At 44.4% G+C, this 24,067-nt stretch overlaps 1 protein-coding gene and 1 pseudogene across 1 annotated transcript in view; one reads left to right on the top strand and one right to left on the bottom strand.

Moving 5' to 3' along the window:
* Window positions 1–5,267: 5,267 nt before the first annotated feature.
* The window catches only part of NMNAT2 (nicotinamide nucleotide adenylyltransferase 2), an 84,923-nt gene continuing 66,123 nt past the window's right edge, over window positions 5,268–24,067 (bottom strand). The window contains exons 5-11 of the mRNA XM_066626048.1: window positions 22,780–22,906; window positions 18,408–18,488; window positions 17,484–17,528; window positions 13,791–13,867; window positions 10,172–10,273; window positions 7,972–8,039; window positions 5,268–5,370 (exon numbers count right to left, since the gene is read on the bottom strand). Of these exons, the coding sequence (XP_066482145.1) occupies window positions 5,268–5,370; window positions 7,972–8,039; window positions 10,172–10,273; window positions 13,791–13,867; window positions 17,484–17,528; window positions 18,408–18,488; window positions 22,780–22,906 (603 nt within the window). The remainder of the gene's footprint in view (window positions 5,371–7,971; window positions 8,040–10,171; window positions 10,274–13,790; window positions 13,868–17,483; window positions 17,529–18,407; window positions 18,489–22,779; window positions 22,907–24,067) is intronic.
* LOC136650714 (5S ribosomal RNA) lies at window positions 9,262–9,380 on the top strand (annotated as a pseudogene).

Consider the following 24,067-nt stretch of genomic DNA (forward strand, 5'->3'; position numbering starts at 1 on the left):
TCTTCCAGAAGTCACCTTTTTTGTCTCAGAAAATCTCTCTTAATGTTCAGGATAAAGCTGGAGCTCTGGGCATTTCAATACTACAGATTTACATGGTAATAGTAATTCCCTCATGCAAGGGAAGTGTAGTTGGGGGGGGGGAGTCTCCAACAGAATTCTCAGTGCTGTTATTGAACAACTACAGTACTTTTGGGAAAGCCATTATAAAGCTAAAATGGATGTAGTGCAAATAGGGCCAGTCTGTGGTAGATGGTCACTGAATGTCCCATTACTTCATTCTTTCATCACTTTGCCATCAAGAACAGGGATTGCATCAGACTTAAATGGGTTGTTTCTTTTGTTTGTGCTTGTTAACTAGCCCAATGTACGTGTATGTATTTTATATACTATAAAAAAATCTACTGTATCTCAAAACGCTTTAAATGGGAAAGATGCTCTGACAACCTCAGTAAGGCTAATCCAATGATACTCTCTTAAGAAGCAAAGGTTGGGGCTGGTTGTTATAATTAGGACTCCATTCATAATTACAACCACCACCCCCAATCTTTGCTTCTAAAGAGACTCTATCATTGAATTAGCCTTTTTGTTTTAATTATGAGGGTGGCCATTATTTAATGTATTTTTATTCCACCTTTCCCCCACTATTGCTTACATAAAACCATCAATATAAAAGCAACGCAGCAATAAAACAGCAAAAAAGCCAGAGGCAGCAGCATAAAAGTCATAAAGCATCTGCAATACATAAAAATATAAATAACATAAAAACATTGCAGTACAGAAAAAAAATGTATCAGTCAGCCCAATCCTGAGCTTCCCAGCATGCTGCAACACCAAAATGGCTACCGTGGCATCTGGCAAGCTGGGCAGCCTGCAACGGCTCCACAGGGGAAGGGAAGTAGCCCCACAATAGGGCTACTCGATTCTGCAGCAGCTCTTGAGCCAGAGCAGAATCATGGAGTCATATGTCAGCTCCAAAGCTGAGCTCTGGCAGTCCCATCACGCCTCCTCCCCACCCTCTCCCTACCTTACCCTGCCCCAGAATGCCTCTCCCGCCTCTCCCCCACCCCCACCCCCATTCACCTCTCCACTGCCTGGCAGTCTGGGCGATGGAATGCAGGCCCAGCGCCAGAGCTAGCCCACACTGGCTCGCACTGGGCTAGCTCCAAGACTGAGCCCATGATAAGGTGCACAAACGTGCCTTATAGCACGTTTGCAACAGTGCGCAGCAGCGGAGAGCCAGCACACTGGGCTCTAAGTGATAAGAAAATACAGCCATTAAAGGCAGCAATAAAAACAGATATAAAGCATTAAAAACCAAAACTTAACAATACAAAAATCCTCACTGCAAACCAACACTACTCAAATGCCAATCCAAATAAGAGTAGGTATTTTTAATCTCCATTAGAATACTGCAAGGGTGGGGCAGTCTATAAGTCATAAAGGAGGGGAGTTCCTTAACTGTGGTGCCACTGCTGAGAAGGCCCTACTTCTTGGTCCTGCCCCCCCCCTTGTACTTCCTTAGGGCTTAGCACACATAAGAGTGCCCCCTCTTACGCCATGGCTTCTTCATGAGGAAGCTGCTTGAATCAGCATCTAAGGTGGCTATGCCTTACCCTCAAAACTAGAGCCAAACGGGCAAAACTGATGCCATTTTTTGATTCAGCACCACAAATATATCCAAGAATAGATTAACTTTTAAGAGAACAAAATATGTGTAGGCCTGTGAATCAGTGCCAAAGGTACAGCACTGTTTGGCCAAGAATGAGCTGCAGTGAGAGGAGTACTTAGCTGCTAAGTGCTAAATTATTTATTTTTTCCTAAGGATTTCTATCTGACTTTTTGCTTCCTGCATGGCCTAAGAGGGAGCTTACAGCAGTTAAATAGAAATGAATACAATAATAAAATCAAAAAGCCAAACGTAAAATAATCTCAACTCCAAAGATAATTAAGAGGTCAATATAAATTGGAAGAACACAAAACCAACACACCTCAGAGGGGTACTAATTAAGCAAATACCCACATAAATAGCAATACTCAAATAAATAGCAAAATAAGCCAATGAGGGGCCCACCAAGCGTACAATACAAAAGTAAAAGCCTTATGTAGAGTCAGAGCATGTACATCTACTCAAATAGAGTCTAGGCTGTCTGGCTGCCTCTGTCCATAAACTCAAGCAGACAGCTTTTAGAGCCCTGCTACCGAGTTCCATTGCCAATGATTACATACAGAACATCCCAGGTTAAACGTGCAGATAAGATCTGTAAGTCTAGTTCTTTTTCCAAACTACTTTTTGCTAAACATCCACTGTATACTACAGAACAGAAGAGGTGCTTCAAAGTTTTCCTGGTCTGGAAATAGCAGTGAAAACAAACACAAGACTCATTAGCATAATTTTCTTTATTACATAATTTTAAACATTTTACTTTTATCCATGACCTTCTTAGCAACAGTGACCCAACTCAGCATTTTCCATTAGTGTGAAACTGACATCTTCAACTTTTTTTTCTCCCTTTTGAGTTTTTTTTAATAAAGCACATTTTATGGTTTAAAACTGCAAGTTCAGTGATGGAAAACAAATAGCCTTCCCTCCCACCCTCCCTGTGCAGCTAAAACCCACACCCAAATGGGAAGGGCAGAGTCTGTTGCGTTCCTCAACCACCTCTGCCCCCTCCAAATTAATGCTACACCCTGCCCCCCTCCCTTCCCCACCATAAGCGCAACTGAGCATATGAAGGCAAAGATAAGACTAGTAAGACATTATAGACATCATCTGTACCACAATGCTATGTTCCTAAGGCATGCTGTCCTAAACTGGATGAAATTGGAAAGTGGCCTGAAAGTCCATCTTTTGTTGAAGAGTATGGAGAGTTCCTCCCTTGAGTGTCCTACTTATTTGTTTTCACTGCATAACGGTCCTTCAAGCCTTTTCAGAGGGCCATGCTTACGGTCTCTCTCTCTCACACACACACACACACGTGTCTGTGTTGCTTTTCCATCACTGTTGAATAAGTTGTTGGCTTTGCACACTGCGGCTTGGTATTGAGTTGTATAGTGGATTCCAGTAAGAGGCAGAGGCTGCTCTCGACAACAGAGGCGTGCGAAAGAGAGAGTGCTTTGGAAACAGTAGTTGATATACGCAACAGGACAGCAAGCGAGCAATTTATTGAGAGTCACGTAGGATGTCTAAGCTTTCTGTGAGTAGAAAAATCACAGAAGAGACTGTCTCCTTTGTACATCTGCCTATGACAGCAGTGAGCTAAGAGTACCAAATGCTTTGTGTGTGCCTTGCGATGCCAGGTACAAGGTTCAGCACCATGCCGGTGTATCCCACTGTTAGTGCTTGCCAGACAGCAGCTGCCTAAGCTCCTCCTTGGGCAATAAGAATGACCAAGTAAGGGCACTTAGAGTAAGAGATTCCAAATACCGTCCATCCCCCCCCCCCCCCGGAATACCCCTATACTCCATTCAGACAGCCTGCTGTGGGGATGGTCAGAAACATGTTGGACAACAGGGATGAGGGAGGCCTGAAAGCCTCCTGTGGGTCTGAACTGCATGGATCACAATCGCCTGAAATGCTGCTTTCTCACCCAAAAGAGTAATAACCAGTTTATATAAACAAAGAAGAATCACATACGTAGAACAGCCCTCCTGAAGTTACACCACTCTAGAATGCAAGCAGAGGATTACATTTGAATGGTTTCTTCTTTTTTTTTAACCTTCTCCAGTGCTAGTTTTCCACATGGAGGTAGGCTAAAATATTTCCCCCTAGTTTGCTGGCTTCTACATGTGGGAAAATTGTTTTGTTGTTAATAATAGGGCACATTCAAATATAGAGCTTCCTGACCTACATTTTCAGTCAGAACAGGACTTTCAGATGGGCCTAGGGCTTAAAGACTCATGTAGCTCTAAGGCTCATGTTATCCTGTGCACAAGGATAAAAATCCATCTGTTACAAGTTGAAAATTTTGTACCTTACCACTGTGAGCAAAAACTTCTTGAGAGTTTTGCTTATCTGCCACCGCAAATGATCCCATGGATCCTTCACTGGCTAGCACACATTAAAACACTGTTGGGAAGACTACCACACTTGGAGGCCAAGGAAATCAATCTAATATAGCTCCTTGTATTTTTTTTTTTCCCATTTGCCAATTGTATGTATGTGGGCAGGCAGGGGGGAATTCTTTCTTGCTCAGGATGAAGCTTCAACAGCATCTTCTCATGCAGCCTTTCTGGGAATGTGGAAAATCACCACTGCTACCCATATGTGGAACCATGTATTGATTCTCCACTCAAGAACCAATCCAGCCTGGCCTAAGCTAACAAAACTAGCAAGGGTACAGTGGAAACAACTCACTCCAAATCAATCTATGGAGAAAATGGAATGCTTAAAACCAAGAAGGGGCAATCAATGCAGGGCCAGATCAAACAGGGATAGCATGAAGACATGAGATGGGTTGTAGTACCCCCATGAGTGTATGCTCTGTGGGTATCCTGCCCCACCCTCCCACCCACTCATGCTTTATTTTAAGAAAGTTCTAAAGCACTACAGAAACCCACTGACACCCTCCTCTCCTTGCAACAAGTATCTATTTACAACAGGAACCACCTGCTACATATGCAACAAGGCTGCTTGCTGCCTTCTTGTGCCCTTTCTCCAGATAATAGTGCCAAGAATTCAGACATAAAAAAAAAACTTCAAGGCAAAATTCTTCCACAGCTGACCTAAAAAGTCTAGGCTCTGTACCAAGTGGGTGAGAAATTATTTCTACCAACCCACATTCTAATTTGAGCAGATCACAAAAGGCAAAAAAAAAAAAAAAAAGGAGAGAGACTAAACTAGTACTAAAAATAAAAATAAAAAAGACTCACTGAGATTTATTTTGCTGATGCATTATGAGAGTGAGGGGGAAAAAATGAACAAACTTCCTGGCTCCCAAAGCATGCTGAGAAGGTAGACAGTGTTACTTCCCCTAATGCATGCTGGGAAGGTAGACACCAAAGCTGCCCCCCTTAGGCACATGGCATCTGTTACTCTTTTCTGTTTTCCCTTCCAACTACAGGGGGAAAGGGATTGCTGACAGTGTATGCATTTGCTTGCTTGTTATATGCCACACTTCCCTGTACTGTAGGGGGAAGGAACGGAGGAGTGAAATAGGCAGATGCACGCAAGAAGCAGTGAGAAAGAAAAGAGTAAGAAAGATAAATGTGATGAACAACCATAGGAAAGTGGAGCAATGGAGCTGCCTTGCAGCAATGCCAGGGGAGGTTTAACCAGAGGCATTCAGGTACAGCTGACTCTTGAGGATGTAATCGATGACTGGCTGACACAGGTAGTCCACAACATGCCCATCACCATGCTGAAGAGCCAGTCTGTGGGAGAAACACACAAACAAAAGGGTCAGCGTATACTGAAGTCCATCAGATGCAAAAATTGCCCCCCCCCATACAAGGGATGGTACATTCTTCCTGGGGCTGTTCCTGAAGTTTGTGGGTTAGTCCAGTTTGGAGAGAGGTGGAACAAATGCCAGGAGGAAAGACACATCTAAGAGCAGGACGCATCCTTGGTCTTTGCCCCTTTCCTTATGACATCCTAGCACCTTGCATTACCCTTGGCCAGGATGCCAAAAAGGAAAGGGTTTGGACATTTTCTTTTCATTAACACAAACAGCAGTTCCTGTGCTATAACAGAACCTGGACTTCAGACCACGGATGTGGGAACTGCATGACTGCAGTTTCTATATACACAGAAAACTAGACCTAGCTAAAGTGGTTGCAGCCTATCCTTTCTCCATTGTGCTTGTTTCCTGTATGCACAGGTTGCGGGTGGGAATAAGCATTTAAATGCCCAGGAATGTTTACTATAGGGCTGAGGTATTCAGTCTGTGCATCCCACCTCCCTGGTGAGGCGTGGCTAGCCTCCAGGGGCATCACCAGGCATCTCGGGGAGAGGGGCTGGGCTGGGCTGCACAACTGCAGGTGCTGCCTAATGACTTTCTGCTTTTCTGCAGCTGTGAACGAGGTGGGTGGGGCAGCGTGAGGCTGGGAGGGCGTGTGAAACATGGTGGGGGGAGGTGGGAGAGAAGGCTGTTTGGGCAGGCAGAGGTGCCGCATCTCATCATGGAGCTCTCTCCATATGCAACCTCGCCCCAAGGACTACATTTCCCAGTGTACCCCTTGCCCTGGGCTTCCTGGGATTGATCAAGGCTGGAGGAGAGGAGAAGAGGCTTCAAACTGGGAGGGTAGAGTTTGCAGCTCAGCGAAGGAGGAAGCCAGCCTGCTCTTAGTGGGGGATGTCTAAATGCCCCAGCCTGCATCCCTCCGTCTTGCCTGGGGGGAACAGGGGTGGCATCTGCATGCTGGGTGTGTGTGAGCGGCCTTCTGCTTTGGGGTGAGTTGCAATCTTGCTGTATGTGGCTACAATCCTTTCCACACTTTCCTGGGAGTAAGCCCCATTGACTCAAATGGGCTTACTACTGAGTAGACCTACATAGGCGTGGGGTCTGTGTCAGCTTAACCCAGGATCTTCACCTTTCTCTTTTTCCTCCACCTTCAAAAAAGAAAAAAGCCATTCTTGATGGCTTTGTCTCCAAAAATTGATTAAAAATAAAAATCCCTATTTCTTTTCAGCCATCCCCTTCTTCCTCCTGCCTCCTTTTTTTTTTGGAGGGGGGTACTCTGTTGGCTGCTATTATAAGACAAAAGGCACAATCCTAGCTACGTCTACTCAGAAGTAAGCCCTATTGTGTTCAATGGGACTTACTCCCAGGAAAGTGGGGTAAGGATTCCAACCAAAGTCTCTAGGTCTCAGTTTGCATCAATTTGCAATTAGCAGATGCACACAAAACAAAGTCTTCCCCTCCCCCAGCAAATTCATCACTTCTTCCCCCCTCCCTTTCCAAAACCCTCCAGGTGTGCTGCTAGCAAACTCAGGGCACAATCCTAACCAGGTCTACTCAGAAGTAAGTCCTATTTTGTTCAGTGGGGGCTTACTCTCAGGTAAGTGGGGTTAGGATTGCAGCCTCAGAGTGCTGGCAGCCTTGTTTCTAGTGTATAATTATAACACCTTCATCCCCATTTTGGGGGTAACTGAGGTGAGGTGTTGTAATGGGGAGCCGTGGCCAGTGGCCACAAGGATCAGGGGAGGTGCGAGCCGGAAAAGTTAGAGAACCACTGCTATAGGGCAACCACATGGCAGATCAGCTACCATGTTGGCATAGGCTCCTTTTGTTTACTCTTGTGAAAACGAGCAAGAACAAAAGTGAAATTTCTGCTCTCAGAGTTTGATTGATTATAGTCATTTATACTCATAAGCCACCTTTTGCACACCTTCAGGACAGCATACAGAAACATAACAGATCTGCAATTTGTCCAGCCCAAATCTTGTTACCTATCCTGAAGGGGCAAACAGGACTCAATGCACCCACAGCAGGTAAAAGCAAGGAGACAGGCTCTGGCTGGAAGAAGCCACAACGCAGCCTTTTTAGCAACTGTAGATCTATTCATGAAATTGGCAGGTTGATTAAGGGCCCAATCCTGTCCAACTTTCCAGCTCCGGTGTAGCCACAGTGCAGACCTGTGGTAAGGGAGAACGTTCCCATACTTTAAGAAGGCCCCAGGGATTGCCCCTCCACCACAGGATGCAGCGCACAACCCACTGGTACAACTGTACCAGCACTGGAAAATTGGATAGGATTGGGCCCTCAGTTATCCTTTTCCCCCTGTAGAATACAAGTTCTCATGTTATCCACTGAAATAAGAGGAGGCAGCAGAGGAATACAATGGTTTGGGGTCAAAGGTGTTTTGTATCCACTGCAATCTTTGGAAATGCTTCTCTTTTTTAAAGAGTTAAATGTTTGAATTGCCTTGGAATGATTTCTGTCTGCAACCACCAATGGATATGTTCCAGTCGGGAGTGTCCCCAGGCTTAGCAAGAGAACCCCTCCTCCCCCCAAGATTTCCCACTTGACGCACCTGCTTTTGGTTGAACTGACAATGGACATGGGGTGATTCACATCATCCTTCACCACCAGGATATTATTCTGTGGAGAAACCAATGACAGAATATTGACAGGCTGCAAGATTCTCAGGCACGGCCTTGCTCTTCAACTTCTCTGAGGTCAGAGGGGGGAGCAGGAGGGCAGGGATTTCTCGGAGGGCAGGGATGGCATCCTCACAGTGGAGCTCTCTCCACAGGTCATGAGGCTTGCCCTGTGTTCAGGTTTAGGACACAACAAAGATCTTTTTCTTTCAGCAGATGTTTTGAGAGAAACTGACACCTTTACCCAAATCTTTTGCTCCAATTCACCACAGATAGTCGAGTATAAGTCGATCTCACAGATAAGTTGAGGGCAAATTTTGAGCCAAAATCATGGATTTTTTATGACCCTCAGATAAGTCAGGGAGTTAAACATGTGGGGTATCTGACTATAGTTTTGTCTGATTTTACCCAAGGCCAGATCCTGAAAAATAACCTACCAGTAATTGTTACCTAAGAACTGTACAGTCTCTAAATTATTAAAAACATAGTAAAAAAATCATAAGATACATTTTTATTCATTAACATTTTAAATGCTGCTCTTCAAAACCTTTTTGTAAATGGTATCAGAGTAAGTGCACTCTGAACAATATACTAGTAGAACCATTAATCAAATCCTTCTTTAAGGCCTGGCGTGTTAAGCCACACGCTCTACATATAACATACAACACGTAATTGGGAGTGTGCACAGTGGAGAAACAAACAACAATGAATGACTGTGAGCAAGTACAGCTAGACATAGTGGCAACCTGATTTACTCAGAAGTAGACCCCATTGTTTTCCATGGGTGTTATTCTTAAGTAACGATGCACTGAATTGTAGCCTTGGACTTTGTTTCAAATAGAAACAAGGATTACAGCCTGATGTTTTAAAAACCAGACCTCTGTCAAACATTTGCAAAATGGAGGGTGCAGAAGGGTCTGCTAAAGAGAAGGAGACTTGCTTGATTTAAATGGAAGTCTCAGGAGCAGTGAAAAGGTTAACTTCTTCTACAGCTTGCCCTGGAGACCATCACCATGGAGACTTATTGCCCTGTCATTATCTCTGCAGCAGGAAGAGCCCTGACCCTTGTGACATCAATGTTGTCTCAACATTAGTTCTCATAACTGAAGTGAGACAAAGGGAGACTAATCCTGCTGAGCTCTCTCTCTCTCTCCAGTCTACATGAGTGTGACCACTTACAGTCCAGCAGCCAAGAATTGTGGGAAAGTGCATCCCAATCACTCCCTAAATGCAAATGTTACCCTGCACATGCCCAATCTCATCTGATCTTGGAAGCTAAGCAGGGTCAGGCCTGGTTAGTACTTGGATGGGAGACCGCCTGAGAATACTGGGTGCTGTAGGCTTATACCATAGTCTTTCGAGACTGAAAGTTGCCAACCAATCTTGCTGCCAATCTTGCCTCCCATCGCCATTCTCTCTAGCTGCTGCTCTTCAGGTGTTCAAACATGGGCGCAGAGCTGAGGAAACCCATTGCCACCAGCTGCTATCTGCCTGGCTGCCTGCCTGCTAAGGAGACCGCGGCGGTAGCTATGGCGTCCACAGGATCCAGCAGTCACCATTTTGGTGCCACTGGAGCAATGGGAACTGTCAGCTTCAGAACTGGGCCCGAATTAATTTTACCTGTAGCCAGTGGCGTAGTTAAGGGAGTGGAGGGGGTAGCAATTGCACCGGGCATCAAGCTTTGGGGGGCAACAAGCCTCTGTGACTGCCCCCCCTCGAATGTGCACACTCCCCTGGCATGGCTGCATCAGCATTGAAAAGTTGGATAAGATTGGGCCATGAGTATCCTGGCCATTGTAAGCTTTACATGAGTATCCTGGCCATACATTTACTGGAGGAATAACTATTTTAAGCCATATGTATGAAAATGCATTAATGTACAACTAAAACAACAGTTTTAACAGCTGAAGAGTCACAGGCTGTGTACAACACAGTTGTATGATTCCACACAGCTCAGGCTGCTTTTATTCTACGAAAGCCACCTGACCCAAAAGGTGCCCAGGTTTTGCAGGAAGGATAAGCAGCTTTCAGTCATTGAAGGTAAGTAGAAAAGGACAGGTACAGGAAAACATTCATGTAGCCTGGCAGAACTTCTAATTCCCACATATCACCTGAATTATGCAAAGCACTTACTTTGTACTTGCGAAGTACTGAGGAGTGGTTCATGATCCGGTCTGTGTCAGCACCGTCCCGTGGCACGACGACAATGCCAAAATCCCCAACTATCACCTCCATCTGTTGTAAGGCAAAAGAAACACCTTTTAGAATGGGAGGGCAATACGCATGTTTATTCTCGCAAACTGAACCCACTTCCAAATTCCTGGTTTGCAGCAGAGGTGCACTTCAGACACGTGATGAGATGCCTTTGCATTAGGAACTCAACAAATTCCAAGATTCTTTAGAAGGAGCCAAGACTGTTACATCAACATAGAATCCAATATAGGTTTGTAATGTAGCTGCATAGGACTGGCCAGGATATCAGGTCATATAGTCCTCCTATCTTTCAAACCTGAATTCCACAGCATAAGCAGAGTGCAGATATGCTTCAGGAAGGGATGTGCTGAATGAATTTGCTCTAGTCACTAGAAATTGAGACAAGTCTCAGGGGAAAGCAACCGTCCCTATCCGGTTATTCAGCCAATTATTGGTTAATAAACCCAAACACTGCTCAACTTTGTGACTCACTGAGGTTGCCAAAGGGACTATCTATTGCAAGAAAACCTGGGGAGCCTGGATCCATGCACACAATTTGCGATACTTCGAGCATCCAGTTGGGGGGGGGGGGTCAGACTGTGCCTTCACCACTATTGTGTGCAGCTCTCAATGTCCCCACAGAAATGAAGGGCAGTCATTCATTTATGCAAGCAGAAGTAAGAGGGTTGCATTCAGGGGACATCATTAGGGTGATAGCTAAACCTGCTTTTGGCTAGTGCTCAGGATAAAAGGCTGCCCCACTCCCACCTATGCCCTCAAGGGCAGCCTGTTCCTCTGTTCCATCTGTGAATCAGAGTACACTGAACCAGAGTATCTGAAAATTGAACCCAGGCCAGACCCTATCTGCATATCTCTGCCCTTGTTTATATCTCTTGGCTGTGCAAATGGGATCCTGGGAACTAGTTTTCATAAAAGCATTCTAAAAAAGATACATAGAAGAAAGGAAATAGTCATCTTCCAAAACTCAGCACAACAGGCCAATTTGATAGCCATGATTGCACTTTTACAACATGCTGGGTTTTTGGCTTCTCTTAAGATTCAGGAACTGGCAGGATGCAGTCAATCTGTGTTGTGAGAGAAGCCCAAATGAATGTAATACTGAATCCAGTCACAGCTTCCTGAGAACAGGAAAGACAGCAAGAGGAAGGAAAGAATTTGACTGGCATTTTGGTGCTAGAGGTAACTTTGTTCTGTAATCTGGATCCAAAGGATACAAAATCTAACTCATAATACACAGAATTTCCCGTCGGAAGTTGTTTTTCTCCTTAAGCACAGGAGAGGGAACTCTTCCCCATTACAGCTCTGACTGATTTATCTTTAAGTGTTAAGCTTGCTTCCTGGTCCTGCCAGAAGCTTTTCTGAGTGAAACCACCCCAGCCTAGCTCACTTGGGGTTTACCCTTACTCCCTTTGTCCTCTAATCCTGGGAACCTCCGTCCACAGCCGATAAGAGCATTGCTCTACTTCCTCTGCCAACTTTTCATTCCAATGACCTCTGGAGAAAATGAATGCTACCCAGCAGTGCAGGTTATTGTGTGTGGGTGTAAGAGAGACAGGCGGCCACTGAAATGAAAGCTCCAGGCCATATCTCTTGGTAAAGCAGGATGTTCATGTGCAGAGTAGGAAGGGTTGAAACAGGGTTCTGGCAGGAGTGAGTGGATACAGCTGATAAGAGACCCACTGCCTTTATTGAAAAAATGTGTAGAGGCAAAAATCAGCGTTCAGGAATCAACCCTGCAAGTTTCATCATCTTAGGCAATCTGGACAGGGATTGCAAAGGATGGTGTTTTCTCTTGAGCTCAGTTCTGATGATATTCATTCCTCCTAAAATTTTTCCCCCATACATACCTTGCTCCGATGGACACTCAGACCAGCCTCCAAAACCCTGCTTCAGGAGTCGGGAGTCAAAAGTGCCAAGGGCATCACTTAGAGACCATGGCCCCTTTGCAAGTTTGAGGCAGCTGGTTGAATGCGACTGTTCAAGGAAAGCATTCAATTTCTATTTCTCAAATTGATTTTGGTTATTTTATGTTTTGATGCAGCTGCCGCTGCTCAGTTATTTATTGATTTTGATTGCTTATTGATGAGTTTATGGACTGCAGTTTTAGTTTACATAGTTGTAGTCACCACCCTGGGTCCTGAAATTTTATTCAATGTGAAGAATGACCCGAGGCCCTTGGTTTTGTGCTTCATTTTATTTGGTGGCTCTTGCATGCTACTGAATCCATAAGGAGGAAAGGAAAGGGTTTTCCGGTTGCTATGCAGCAAAACATGCTGCGTTCATAATAGGCACTCCTGATTTCCTGCTGTGTCACAGAAACATCTCTACACATATCAGGTCCTATACCCATATGCTAAATTTAGGGCTAAAATTCTATAACAGTGTCTTTCTAAATGCAGCAGTCTGGGATGCAGCCCTTCAAATATTTCCTAGAAAGCAGACCCTAGGAATGAGCAGACTTGGAGCTTCCAAGACAGTTCTGCCACCCACCCAGGCTAAAGTCCTAAACACACTTGAACTCAGTACAAAAACAATTGGCATTGTTGGTCTCAGGCACTGACAAAGGTGAGAAAAACACTACAACATCAAGGGCCAGACTAGAAAGAGAATGTGGGAGTTCTGTGGCTCCCAAGGTAGTTTTCCCCCTGCCCAGCAACTGTGAGTGAGAGAGGATAGGATTCAGGACCAAGATGTGGGGATTAAGCCTTTGTCCCAGGGCCAGTTCTCCAACTTAAATTGCCACTTTCGGGCCCAATCCTATCCAATTTTCCAGCGCTGGTGCAGCTGCAATGCAGCCCTGAGGCTAGGGAACAAACATTCCCTTACCTTCTGGAGGCCTCCATAACTACCCTCCCACCACAGGATGCAGCAGACACCCCATTGGCATGGCTACACCAGGACTGAAAAGTTGGATAGGATTTGGCCCTTAAGCTGCTTTTAGCCACAGAGTGGGGGGAAAAGTCTAGGCATAATTTTTGCATGCGTGCTCTATGAACAATAATTTGATGCATCAATGAGTAAAGATGCATTCCTAGACTGCCCTTTCTTCAAGGCAATTGGGTACAAAGGACTACGAAGCTCCCCTTCCTAACAGAAAAAGGTGTTATAGGATTGTAGCCTTAGGGAAGGAATGTACCACCCCCTACTCTGTATTTTAGGCCACGTATTATCTATCAGATTCACCTAAGCTTTTGGACCACTCAGTACTCCCACACATAGACTATTGTTGCAAATGGTACTTTGCGTACTCTGAGCCAAAACTGTAGGTTACATTAACAAAGTTTTTAAAGAATATGCTGAACACTGTTCCTTTTTAAAACAGCAACTTCAGAAGGCCCATCACAGACTTGGACAGCAGCATACAGGAAAGGGGGCATTAACCCTTTCCCCCACTGTTTTCCACCAGGGCTTCCTAAAATAGTTGACAGAGAATGCTCAATGAATGGCCAGAAGCATGAATGAAAATGAGTGAATCATAAAGATGAGTGACAAGACAAAGGCAGACTGCAGTTGTGCCCAAATCTGGGTAATTACTCACATCAGCTTCATTCCAAAGTCCTGGGATACAGAAAGACTCCAGCAAATCACTTCCACAGAGCAGCAAGATTCGGAGTTCTGGAAAAAAAAGGGACACACAGATTTAAGAAGCATAGATATCAATTATTCCCAAGGTATCAGTCCTACACTGATCTCTTTGCTCATCATCTGAAGCAGGGTAGCATGACCCAGAAAGCCGCCTGATGCCACCTCAGGTCTGCCACCTCTGCATAATAAAAAAAAAGCAGCTCCCCACCATGCTCCTCAGGAAGTTTCTTCAGTCATGGAAGTGTAGGACGTCCATGTCCAATCTAAAAGAGATACATGAACGATGGAGCGCCATTCACATTGTCCCTATATATCCTGCACTTCTGTGTTTGAAGAAACCGCGCGAGAAGCAAGGTAAGAAGATGGGTGATCCACTTTCAGTTCACTTTGAGGGAATGGAAAGCAGATCAGTGCAGGTTGCATTCAGAGCACATATCCTTTTTTTAGCAGGGGGAGAGTAACTGGCCCATCTCACCCCAGCAGTGTCTGTTTTAGTGGCTGTCTGCTGGTATTCCTTGGCATCTTTTTAGATTGTGAGCCCTTTTGGGACAGGGAGCCATTTAGTTATTTGATTTTTCTCTGTAAACCGCTTTGTGAACTTTTAGTTGTAAAGCAGTATATAAATACTGTTAATTAAATTAAAATAGCAGGTATGTAGTGGCAGCAGACAGGGCAAAGGGCACCCCCAATCCGCTGCCCTCTTGCCCTCCCCCCTGCAATCTGACACTGATGCAACCTGCAGCATCTTGCCTAATGGGTGGTCACCCCTACCGGAAGGTCTGAAGACAGTTGACTGAAGAAGGGCAAAAAGAAGAAGCCGCAATACTGTTAAACTGCACTCTGTTTTCAGACACAGAAGATACTTCCCATGTATGTGCACATGTACAAAAGGCCTTCCAGAAATGCATAACCACCACCTGAACCAACCCCTGCACTGATCTGCACACTACTTTTGGAATGTTGCACCTGACAGATCTGCTGGGGTCAAGGATAACAGGCTGCATTAGACAGTCACAGAAGAAACTTGCAAGAATCAGTCAATTTCTGGGGGGGAAAACCCTGATGTAAAAAGTACTCCCAAGGAAAGCTGGTTGCAGCTCAAACACAAACTTGCCTCCCTAAATGTTCTCTGTGGTTTCAAATATATGCAGCATGCAAAGGTTCTCCTCTACCAGGGCTTTTCAAACCGGGGCGTTGCGACGGCCTAGCCATTTTCCCCTTAAGGGGCAAGGGCAGGGGAAGGCAGCAATGCGACCTCAGGATCTAAGGGGGCGGCAGGGACTGGGATGCACTCACCAATCCCTGCAGCAGCCTATTGGGGGCACAGCAAGCCCTGCACGACCCTCCACAGGGCTCCCCGCAGCTTAAAAAGTGAAAGTGCTGTGATCAAACTCCACTTCCAGTTTTGCCGAGGTGGAGCGCGATCGCCCCCGCAAGAACTTACTGCGGTTCAAACTCTCCCTGAAAGTTTGAAAACCACTGTCCTTCACTCTTCCACAATATTGTTCACACTGTTCACAACTGTGCACCAAAAAAGGGAGTTGCATTTTCATATGCATGGAAGGTAGTGCTGTTGCCTATAGAAGAGCTCTAGGAGTTTACAGTGTTCATTCCAATCTCTCAAGATCCCAGAGAAGCAGATTGGCCACGTCTTAGCAAGAGAATCTAGTGGGAAATGCCCTGACACCCCAGAATGACCTTTGCTATAAAGTCACCAGTATAAATATGATTTTTTTTAGTGCATATGACAATTCTGATTAGATCTGTTCCCAGGCCCCTGATGATACAATTGTGAAAATCAATCCTTGGCAGCCAGGACATGTTATAGGAATCACCCTTTAAGTACTAATGGGAACTGAAATTTATCTGTTAGTTTTGGTCACCAGGGGGCAGCAGAAAGATTCAAGAATCCTGTCCCACTCTGCCTCCTTAAATTTAGCTCAGTGAGAATGCAATGGTGATCTGTAGCTATCAGGAATACGGTATACTTATTTTAAACTCGACGTTTGATGTTACAGTAAAAGTTGACATCACATATGCGCACTAACAATCCTTGGCAAATTTTCTGAATGCCCCAAGACTCAAGAACTAAACCAGAGGAAGGTGACAGTCACCTAAGTGTTGGCATTCTCTGTAAAGTGGGGAAGTATAAATCTGTGCTCAGACATTTGTAAAACTAATCCAGGCCTGTTAGTATTTACATGCAGATGAACTGAGAGCTGGTGTGGCATGGTGGCTAGGCATCTGAGCCAAGATTCAGGAATTTCCCAGTTCAAAATCTTTTTCCTTGCCATGAAATCACTAGGTGACTTGGGACACGCCACTCTTGGCTTTGCCGCCCTCTGTGTTGAAATTGGGAGACAATTATACTGACCTGTCTGACAGGATTGTTGCAAGGATAACAAGAAAAAGGTTGTGCAGTGCTTTGAACACTCAAATGCACCACTTGCTATTGTCAGTGTTCACTAAAGTTGGACATTAATTGCAACAGTAAAGCACCAATAGTGTGCACTGTCCTGCCCATTCTGTGCACTGCAAAAGCATCTTACAGCCAACAGGGCAAGTTCTCTGCTTGAAGGTCTGTCTGGTGTGCTTGATATTTCTGTAGTGATTGTGTCAGTTTGCCAATCCGATACTGATCTCCATTCCATTTGGCTACTTCACCCAGTGTACAGATTCAATTACATGATCCATTTGCTGCTTAGAGCTTTTGCATGATCTGACTCAGTAGAAGAGCATGCCAGTTAAGGAGGGACCTTGTGAGAAGAACTAGGCAGTGTGCACATTCTCAGATTTGGGAGATAACCAGTTTAGAGCACCCAGCAGAAGTTGTAGCAGAACCCCAAACTCCATTTTACCCCTTGAGTTCTAGGATGGCATATGCAACTGGCCACAAAGAGATGCACATTCAGAAGGAGGTAGGTTCAAACATACAGGAGCATCCTTGGGTTTTATCTTAAATAACCTAGGTTTGATGAACACATCTGATTGGAGGTTTAATTACTCTGTGGGCATCTTGCCTCATTCCCTGACATGGACAGAGGAGCTAGGAATATTGTTCTTGCAGGACCCAGACAGTATAATGGCCAGTCTACAAAATGGCTTGTCTGCCTGTCTGAAAAGTGATTATTTCAAAGTGTTTCAGGGAAGACACTTTCCTATTGAATCTTACATTGAGGCTTCCCTAAAGAGAGTGGTTCCCAAACTGTGCACCATGACACTATCAGACAACATGGCAAACTCACGGGAGTGCCACGAGATCTCCAGAAGCCTCTTCTTCCCAGTTCTCCAGGGCGCCACTATCAATAGCATAACATCTCACACGATCTAAGATGGCGACACCCAGCAGAGCCGGAAGGAAGAGACCACCATGAATGTAGAGCTCTGTGACCCTGGGAATTTTGAGAACTGCTGCCTTAAGGGAAGCTGAATCAACTTCAGCTTTTGACTATTTACAAAGTTCGGCCTAGACTTAGTGTCAATGTGGCTCTGCTAAATGAAGGAAAAGAGGGCTGCTTTTTTCACCAGTAGGCTATCATAAAGACAATGTGTTAGGCCCACTGAGGTAAACAGGCCCTCTAGTGTTTTGTTTTTTAAAAAATACAGGATGTATCCAGGCTAGTGAACAATGACAAGGCCTTCTTACCAATCTCTTCATATCTCATTACTGTCCCCAAATTTGCATTTTCATCTAGAAAGAGAGAAAGAAAAAAAATGATAGAAATTTCATAAGAAAGTCAGCAATAGGCAGCCCCCTACCACCCAGGAGGATTCCACCCATTAATTGTTTAGAACAGTGCTTCTCAAACTGTGGGTTAGGACCTACTAGGTGGGTTGTGAGCCAATTTCAGGTGGGTCCCCAATCATTTCAATGTGTATTTTATTTTTAATATATTAGACTTGATGCTGTCACAGTGTGTGGCTGCATTTGGGGGAAATGATGCAGATTTTGTACTTTTAACAGGCTACTGGGTAAATGCTTTTAGTAATTAGTCAAATCAAATGTTCACCTATTTTTAGTAACATTTCTACTACCATGTAGATGTTCAGTGGCCTTTAAGTATGGCTAAGTGGGACAAACTAAGGGCGCAATCCTAACCCCTTATGCCAGTGCTTTCCAGCACTGGCATAGCGGTGCCAATGGGGCATGTGCTGCATCCTGCAGTTGGGCGTCACTCACAGAGGCCTCCTCAAAGTAAGGGAATGTTTGTTCCCTTACCTCAGAGCTGCATTGCCCTTGTGTTAGTGCCGGAAAGCACCAACATTAGGGGTTAGGATTGTACCCTAAGTTGGACAAACCTGGATAGAATGCACTCTCTAAGTCAAGACTCTGCTCTAAACCCAAGAATCGTCTCTGGCAAATGCTTCACTGCTAGTGCTTCCACAAACTTTTGTCATCTTTGGTACATAAGTGCAAAACCATAGATAGATAAACTGATTTCTATACACAGGCTTGAAGATGAGAGGCCCAGGAGGAAAAGCAGAGATACGCTGAATGAGAACCAATATTATTTCAACTTAGAGTCACAGCTTTAACTGGCTGTAAACCAGGCAGGTTTCTGAAACTTACCCACGAAGGTGAAACGCTCCATTGGTGGGCGGACGCAGCAGATCCTGCTAAGGCTTTCTCCCACCTTTCCCAAAAGCTTTGCTAAAGAAAGGAAGGAAGTCAGTCAATCAGTGGATTTGTGCTTAAACTGAAAAAGTGTTTGTCTCAATTCAGTGGCTCTCATTTCAATTTTTTTTAATCCAAAAGTGTTTAAACCAGAAATATTTTTTATTCTGATTTCTTTGACAAAAACTTCAAAAACTTTTATGGCCACAGAGCTGGATTTCATTCCTTGAATTGTATCATGGAAATAAAACATCACCACTTTTGCTTGCATACCATTACCATGTTAAGTTTTACCCATGGATAGGTAACTGTAAAAACATCACAGTTTCCAGAAGGTTAGCTGTGCTAGTTTGTTGCCACAAATCCAGCCAAGAGTTTGTACCATCTTCAAAATGAACACATTATTTCAGCTAAAGCTTTTCTAGACTACCGTCCATTTCATTAGATGCTCGAAATGAGTTCATGCATCAGACAAAGTGCATTACATTTTTAAAATGTTGAGGTAATGCTACACGAATTTGTTGGTTAAGGTAAAGCCCAATTTCCTAAAGTCCAATTCTGTGCGCATTTACTCCTACTGAGTTTAATGGGATTCAGTCCCAAGTATGTCTGTGTAGGATTGCAACCTTTGCCTATCTGTACAGGTTCAGCTTATTATGAGGAATATTTATATGCTTAAAGAATACTTGAGCCCTCCTAAATCTCAAAAGCCGTGATCCAGCACCAGATGCATACAAGTAGTCTGAGGTTGCAATCCTATGCATTCTATCCTGGGAGTAAGTTTCAGTGACTACAATGAGAGTAAACATGCACAGGGATGCACTGTCAAATAGTAAATAGTCTCAGATGGTGATACACATTCCCCATGTGCATCCAAAGACGTAAGCTCAAATGTGCCCACACAGATGTCCTGGCACTGATGCGCATGTAGGAGTATCACCTGTGCGCACTGGGATCTGCTTCCAGATGAAGATCACGCAGTTTTGCTCAGTGTGCTGCTATTCTCACTCTTAGGAAGGGCAATCTCACAATGCACAGTGTAGAACAGTGATTTTCAACCTCTTTTGTCAAATGGCACACTGACAGGGTACTAAAGCACAGCATCAGTTTTTTGACAATTGACAAAGCACACCATAGTGTTGGTGGGGGGCTCACATCCCCCAATGGCATGACTAATAAATGACCCTTCCCCAAATTCCCACAGCACACTTGCAGACCATTTGTGGCATACCAGTGTGCCAAGGCACAGTGGTTGAAAATGACTGCTGTAGAGCCTTCCTGGCTGTGCTATCCATTTTATGGCACTGCTTATTTGGGGAATGGCCACCAACCTCTCCTAGCAAAAAGGAAAAACATTTCGTTTTTGCCAAGCCTTACTGATCTTAATCCAGCTACGGACAAGTAGTTGGGTACAAGTAATTGTTGGCCCTGAACGGGGATGTGCACCTCCATGAGCATGAGAAGAAAGGATGCTCTGCCAGATAAGCATGATGGAGCCAGCCTGGCAATGAGAAGTGTGTCAAATGCTGCTTCTCCTACCATGGTGCTGTGACAGCCTCTGCTTCTCCCACTCCCTGAATTAGAGAAGAAAGAGGGGAATGGAGTAGAAGAGGAATTGTGGAGGAAAGAGGAGTGATAGACTAACTTACCACTCTTCTCTCCACCATCCTTTCTGCTCTGACCCTCTCTTCTTTTTCCCATCCAGGAAGTGAGGAGGAGCAGCAGTGGAGGTGAGTAGATGGATGGAAGTGGGCACTCCCATCAATCTGCTGCCTTAGGAAGTTGCCTCAGGCAGCTTCACAGATGGGCCAGTTGCATCCAGATGTGTGTCAGCATCTGCATTCCTGTGTCTGTGCAAGGCAGCTTCTGTATGCAGATCTCCCTTGTCAGGAGATCAGAGCAACTAGCGCAGATGCCAATTTACTTGGACATCCTGTTATTTCATGCTGCTGAGTTCTCTGTTAATTATGTGTTACTCTGAATGCATTTAATAATTCGGCTATTGATTGTCACATATTGTGGTGATTCTATTTGTGACACGGCATCTTGAGCATATTTTTGGAAAGATAATTAAAAACAATTATAAGCAAAGTTCAAGTTCAAAGCCAGTATGCCTCTCAGGGCCAGATGTTGGAATCAAGACATCTGGTAGACCGTTGTCGGAAATAGGATGCTGAATGAGACAGACGCTTGGTCTGGTTCAACAGGGCTCTTATGTTTTTAAGAGGAATCATTAGTCATCAGAAAGTGAAGACAATCCTTTTTTGTTGGTGGTTTTGGTGTTATCCAGACTCAACAGCTTCTAATCTTATTCAACTGTTTCTGTTTTTTCATCCTGAAACCATATGACTACCTAAAAACGGTTCAAATCGCTTCCTGAATTTTCAGACTTTTCTTAAGTCATGATAAGGTTGCCAGATTGCAACTGTGAATTTCCTCCTGAGATGTATGCCCTATTTTTTGCCTATTTTTCTGTGTTTTGGGACACTTCTTACTCCCCAGAAGGTCCTGTGCAGTTTTAGCAGCATTTGCAAGCATGCTAAACCTGCTGGGGCATCCTATGCAAGCAGCCTTTGTCCTTTTGTTTAGAAACTCCAAAATTCCTCAAATGTGTGCTGTTTGTGAAATTTGGCTACCCCTTCTCTAGGATTGGCACATGCTTAGCAATTGGACAGGCAAACCCCAGGTGGAGGGGGAATGGAGTGACCAGGTGGCTTCCACTCCTCCAATCAGGAAACCTGAAGACACAATCAAAGCAGAAGTTATATATTTCCCCACTCTCAGAAAGTATTCGTTGTTCTTGACCTGTCATCTGAGTGACCCATTCATTGGGAGCTCAGAGAGGAGCATCCACAAGGACTTGAGATTTCTTGAGCAATGTAAGTAGCTTAAGCTAGGTATTGTCTACCTAGATTGTGATCAGGGACTTTTGTATGCTAAGTGACAGCCAGCATGTAAACTTCCTATTTGCAAGGCATTAGGGCTGTGTTGTGGACTGAGAACTTGCACAGCGTCCCAACTCCATCTGGGTTATTGAATCAATTTGGAAAAAACTTTTCTTTGAGCTTTCCAGCCATTTTTCATCAGTCTTGTTATACTTTGCACTACCCCCTTTATTTCCCCATATTGTTTAATCCCCTTTTAGGCTTTTAATAAACTAGATGCATTTTGAATGTTTGGTCTGCCTGGTCATGGGTCATTTTGTGGGTTGTCATGTCTGCAGCCCTGCAGATGCTACTGTGCATTTTTAATAAGAATCCTGGGGTTCAATGCTCTCCTGAGAGGGTATCTTTCCCCAGATGGGCCCCCTTTGCCTAATCTTTGTAGTCTGGGATGATGGCAGTGGATACAAACTTCCAAGGTTTTCTCCCTGTTCAGCTGCCAGTCTAGTAAAGAAAAAGCAGAGAACAGGAAGGGGAGAATGCACGCTAACCACTTGCCACTACTCCCTTTGGTCAGCCAACCGTCTCCTTGCAGTCTCTTTTTTGACACTTCCTGAACCTTTAAATCTGCTGCTGAATTGTGGGAAGAGACAGCCAAGGCTTCTCCCATATGTTTTCTTCCTACTTTTTTCACAGCTGTCCTTTTTCCCCAACAGCTATGGCAAGTAACACTCCAGGTGTGCCATGAAGGAGGTGAGGAAAGGGCTGGATGAGAGTACTACAGGGAGAAACCATAAATTTCTCAGTTAGCCATTCTGAAGTGGATTTTTAACAGCACACATGGACTGCCAAATTATAACCTAGAAATCCCAATTAATGACTGTTCGGCCTATTGATGGAAATAAGGTGTTGCTTTTTTTAAAAAAAAACTACCTTCAACAGCATCCTCTAGGCCAGGGGTGCCCAAACCCCGGCCTGGGGGCCACTTGCGGCCCTCAGGGACTCACAATCTGGCCCGCAGGGAGCCCCCAGTCTCCAATGAGCATCTGGCCCTCTGGAAACTTGCTGGAACCCATTCTGGCCTGACATAACTGCTCTCAGTGTGAAGATGACTGTTTGATCTCTTGCATGAGCTGTGGGACAAGGGTTCCCTCCCCTGCTTGCTGTTTCACATCTGTGATGCAGCAGTGGCCTTGAAGGAAAGGCTAGCCTTGCTTTGTGCAAGGACTTTTACAGGCCTCGAGCTATTGCAAGACCTTCATTCATTCATTCAAGTTCCATCTCTAATATATTCATTTATGCAAATTTATTCAAACTTGAATGTAAATTAATTTGGCCCCCCGACACAGTGTCAGAGAGATGATGTGGCCCTTCTGCCAAAAAGTTTGGACACCCCTGCTCTAGGCCACCTTTGGAGAACTTCGTTCCCATCTGCTTGGACCTACCTGCAGTGGGTTTGTTGGAAAGGTTGCTGTTCTGATAGATGGGCTGTGGAGACTCATTCTGGGGTTGTCCAATCACAGGGGTCAAGGAAGGTGTGTTCACATTGGAGAGGATGCAGCCAGTCACTCGCTAGAGGAAATTATAAGATGTCAATTGGCATCTAATTGTCATTTACACATTCATTAGTCACATAGATGACCAAGGGAGAAAAGGGCATTTGGACACATTTATGTCCTACAGTCCTCTCCCTGTCTGCAAAATATGCTCATCTCCCTACCTGTCAGTGCCTCTGACTTGTACTTCCAGTCTACCACTTTCAGCTACCTATAAGTCTCGAAGCAGGAGACAAACAGGTCTGCCCTTCCTCCTTCCTTCAGTATCTCTAAAACTCCCTGTAGGAGCGTCTAAATGATGTCATTTGACTTCCTTCAAATGCCCCTTTCATGAAACCTTCGCCTTAGCCCTTAGTTCCCTCCCCAAAATGCAACACCATTTCAGGAAAACTGAGGTCACAATTTCTTGAAATCCAAGCTCTGGTACCTGGGCAAAGAGTCCAATGAATTTTGGGTAGGTATGGGGCAGAGTCCAAAAGTTTTTCACCTGATACAGGAGCAGATACTTGTGACCAAAGTATGATATCAAGAGAAGGAGGATTTTTTTGACTGTGACACCCAGTCTATGGAGGAAATTGCTTACCAAGGAGACTCATCTGGCATTACTCTGATGTCACTCTAGTACAATTTAAAAGCTTTTTAAAGTTCTTAGATTTTTTTATCCACTATATGTAAATCTGTTTTTATCTGCTGTTCTTTCCTGCTGCATTTTCACAATTTTCATTGTTTTGTAATTTTTTAAAGTGAGTATTCATCCCTGAGCATCCTTGTGCATTGAAGGGTGAGATATAAGCCTATGAAATAAATACAAATTTAAAAAGCTGTCAATTCATACAAATAATAGAGCTGTTTAGTTGAGGAGGAAATATCCCAAGTGCCCCAACACTTTTCTGCCTCCTGGTCCAAAAGCAGCCACAACTAGTGGGCCAGAATTTTTTTCTCTATATAGGATTGCCAACTAATGTGTACCATATATGTATTGTGCGTATTCATCCTCTATTACCTTTTTCTGTTCTTCCTGTTAAATAACTCCCTATTCTACCTGTGTTCATCCAGCTATTGCTGTCAAATGTAAGACTGTAAGTTTCTCAGGGCAGGGAACTGACTTTTTTGCTTATGTTTCTTGGCATGTACATTACGTAATTATAAAAAATGCCATATGGTCTAGTGAAAGACC

This window comes from Tiliqua scincoides, chromosome 4 (assembly GCF_035046505.1).
Source record: "Tiliqua scincoides isolate rTilSci1 chromosome 4, rTilSci1.hap2, whole genome shotgun sequence".
Classification (NCBI taxonomy): domain Eukaryota; kingdom Metazoa; phylum Chordata; class Lepidosauria; order Squamata; family Scincidae; genus Tiliqua; species Tiliqua scincoides.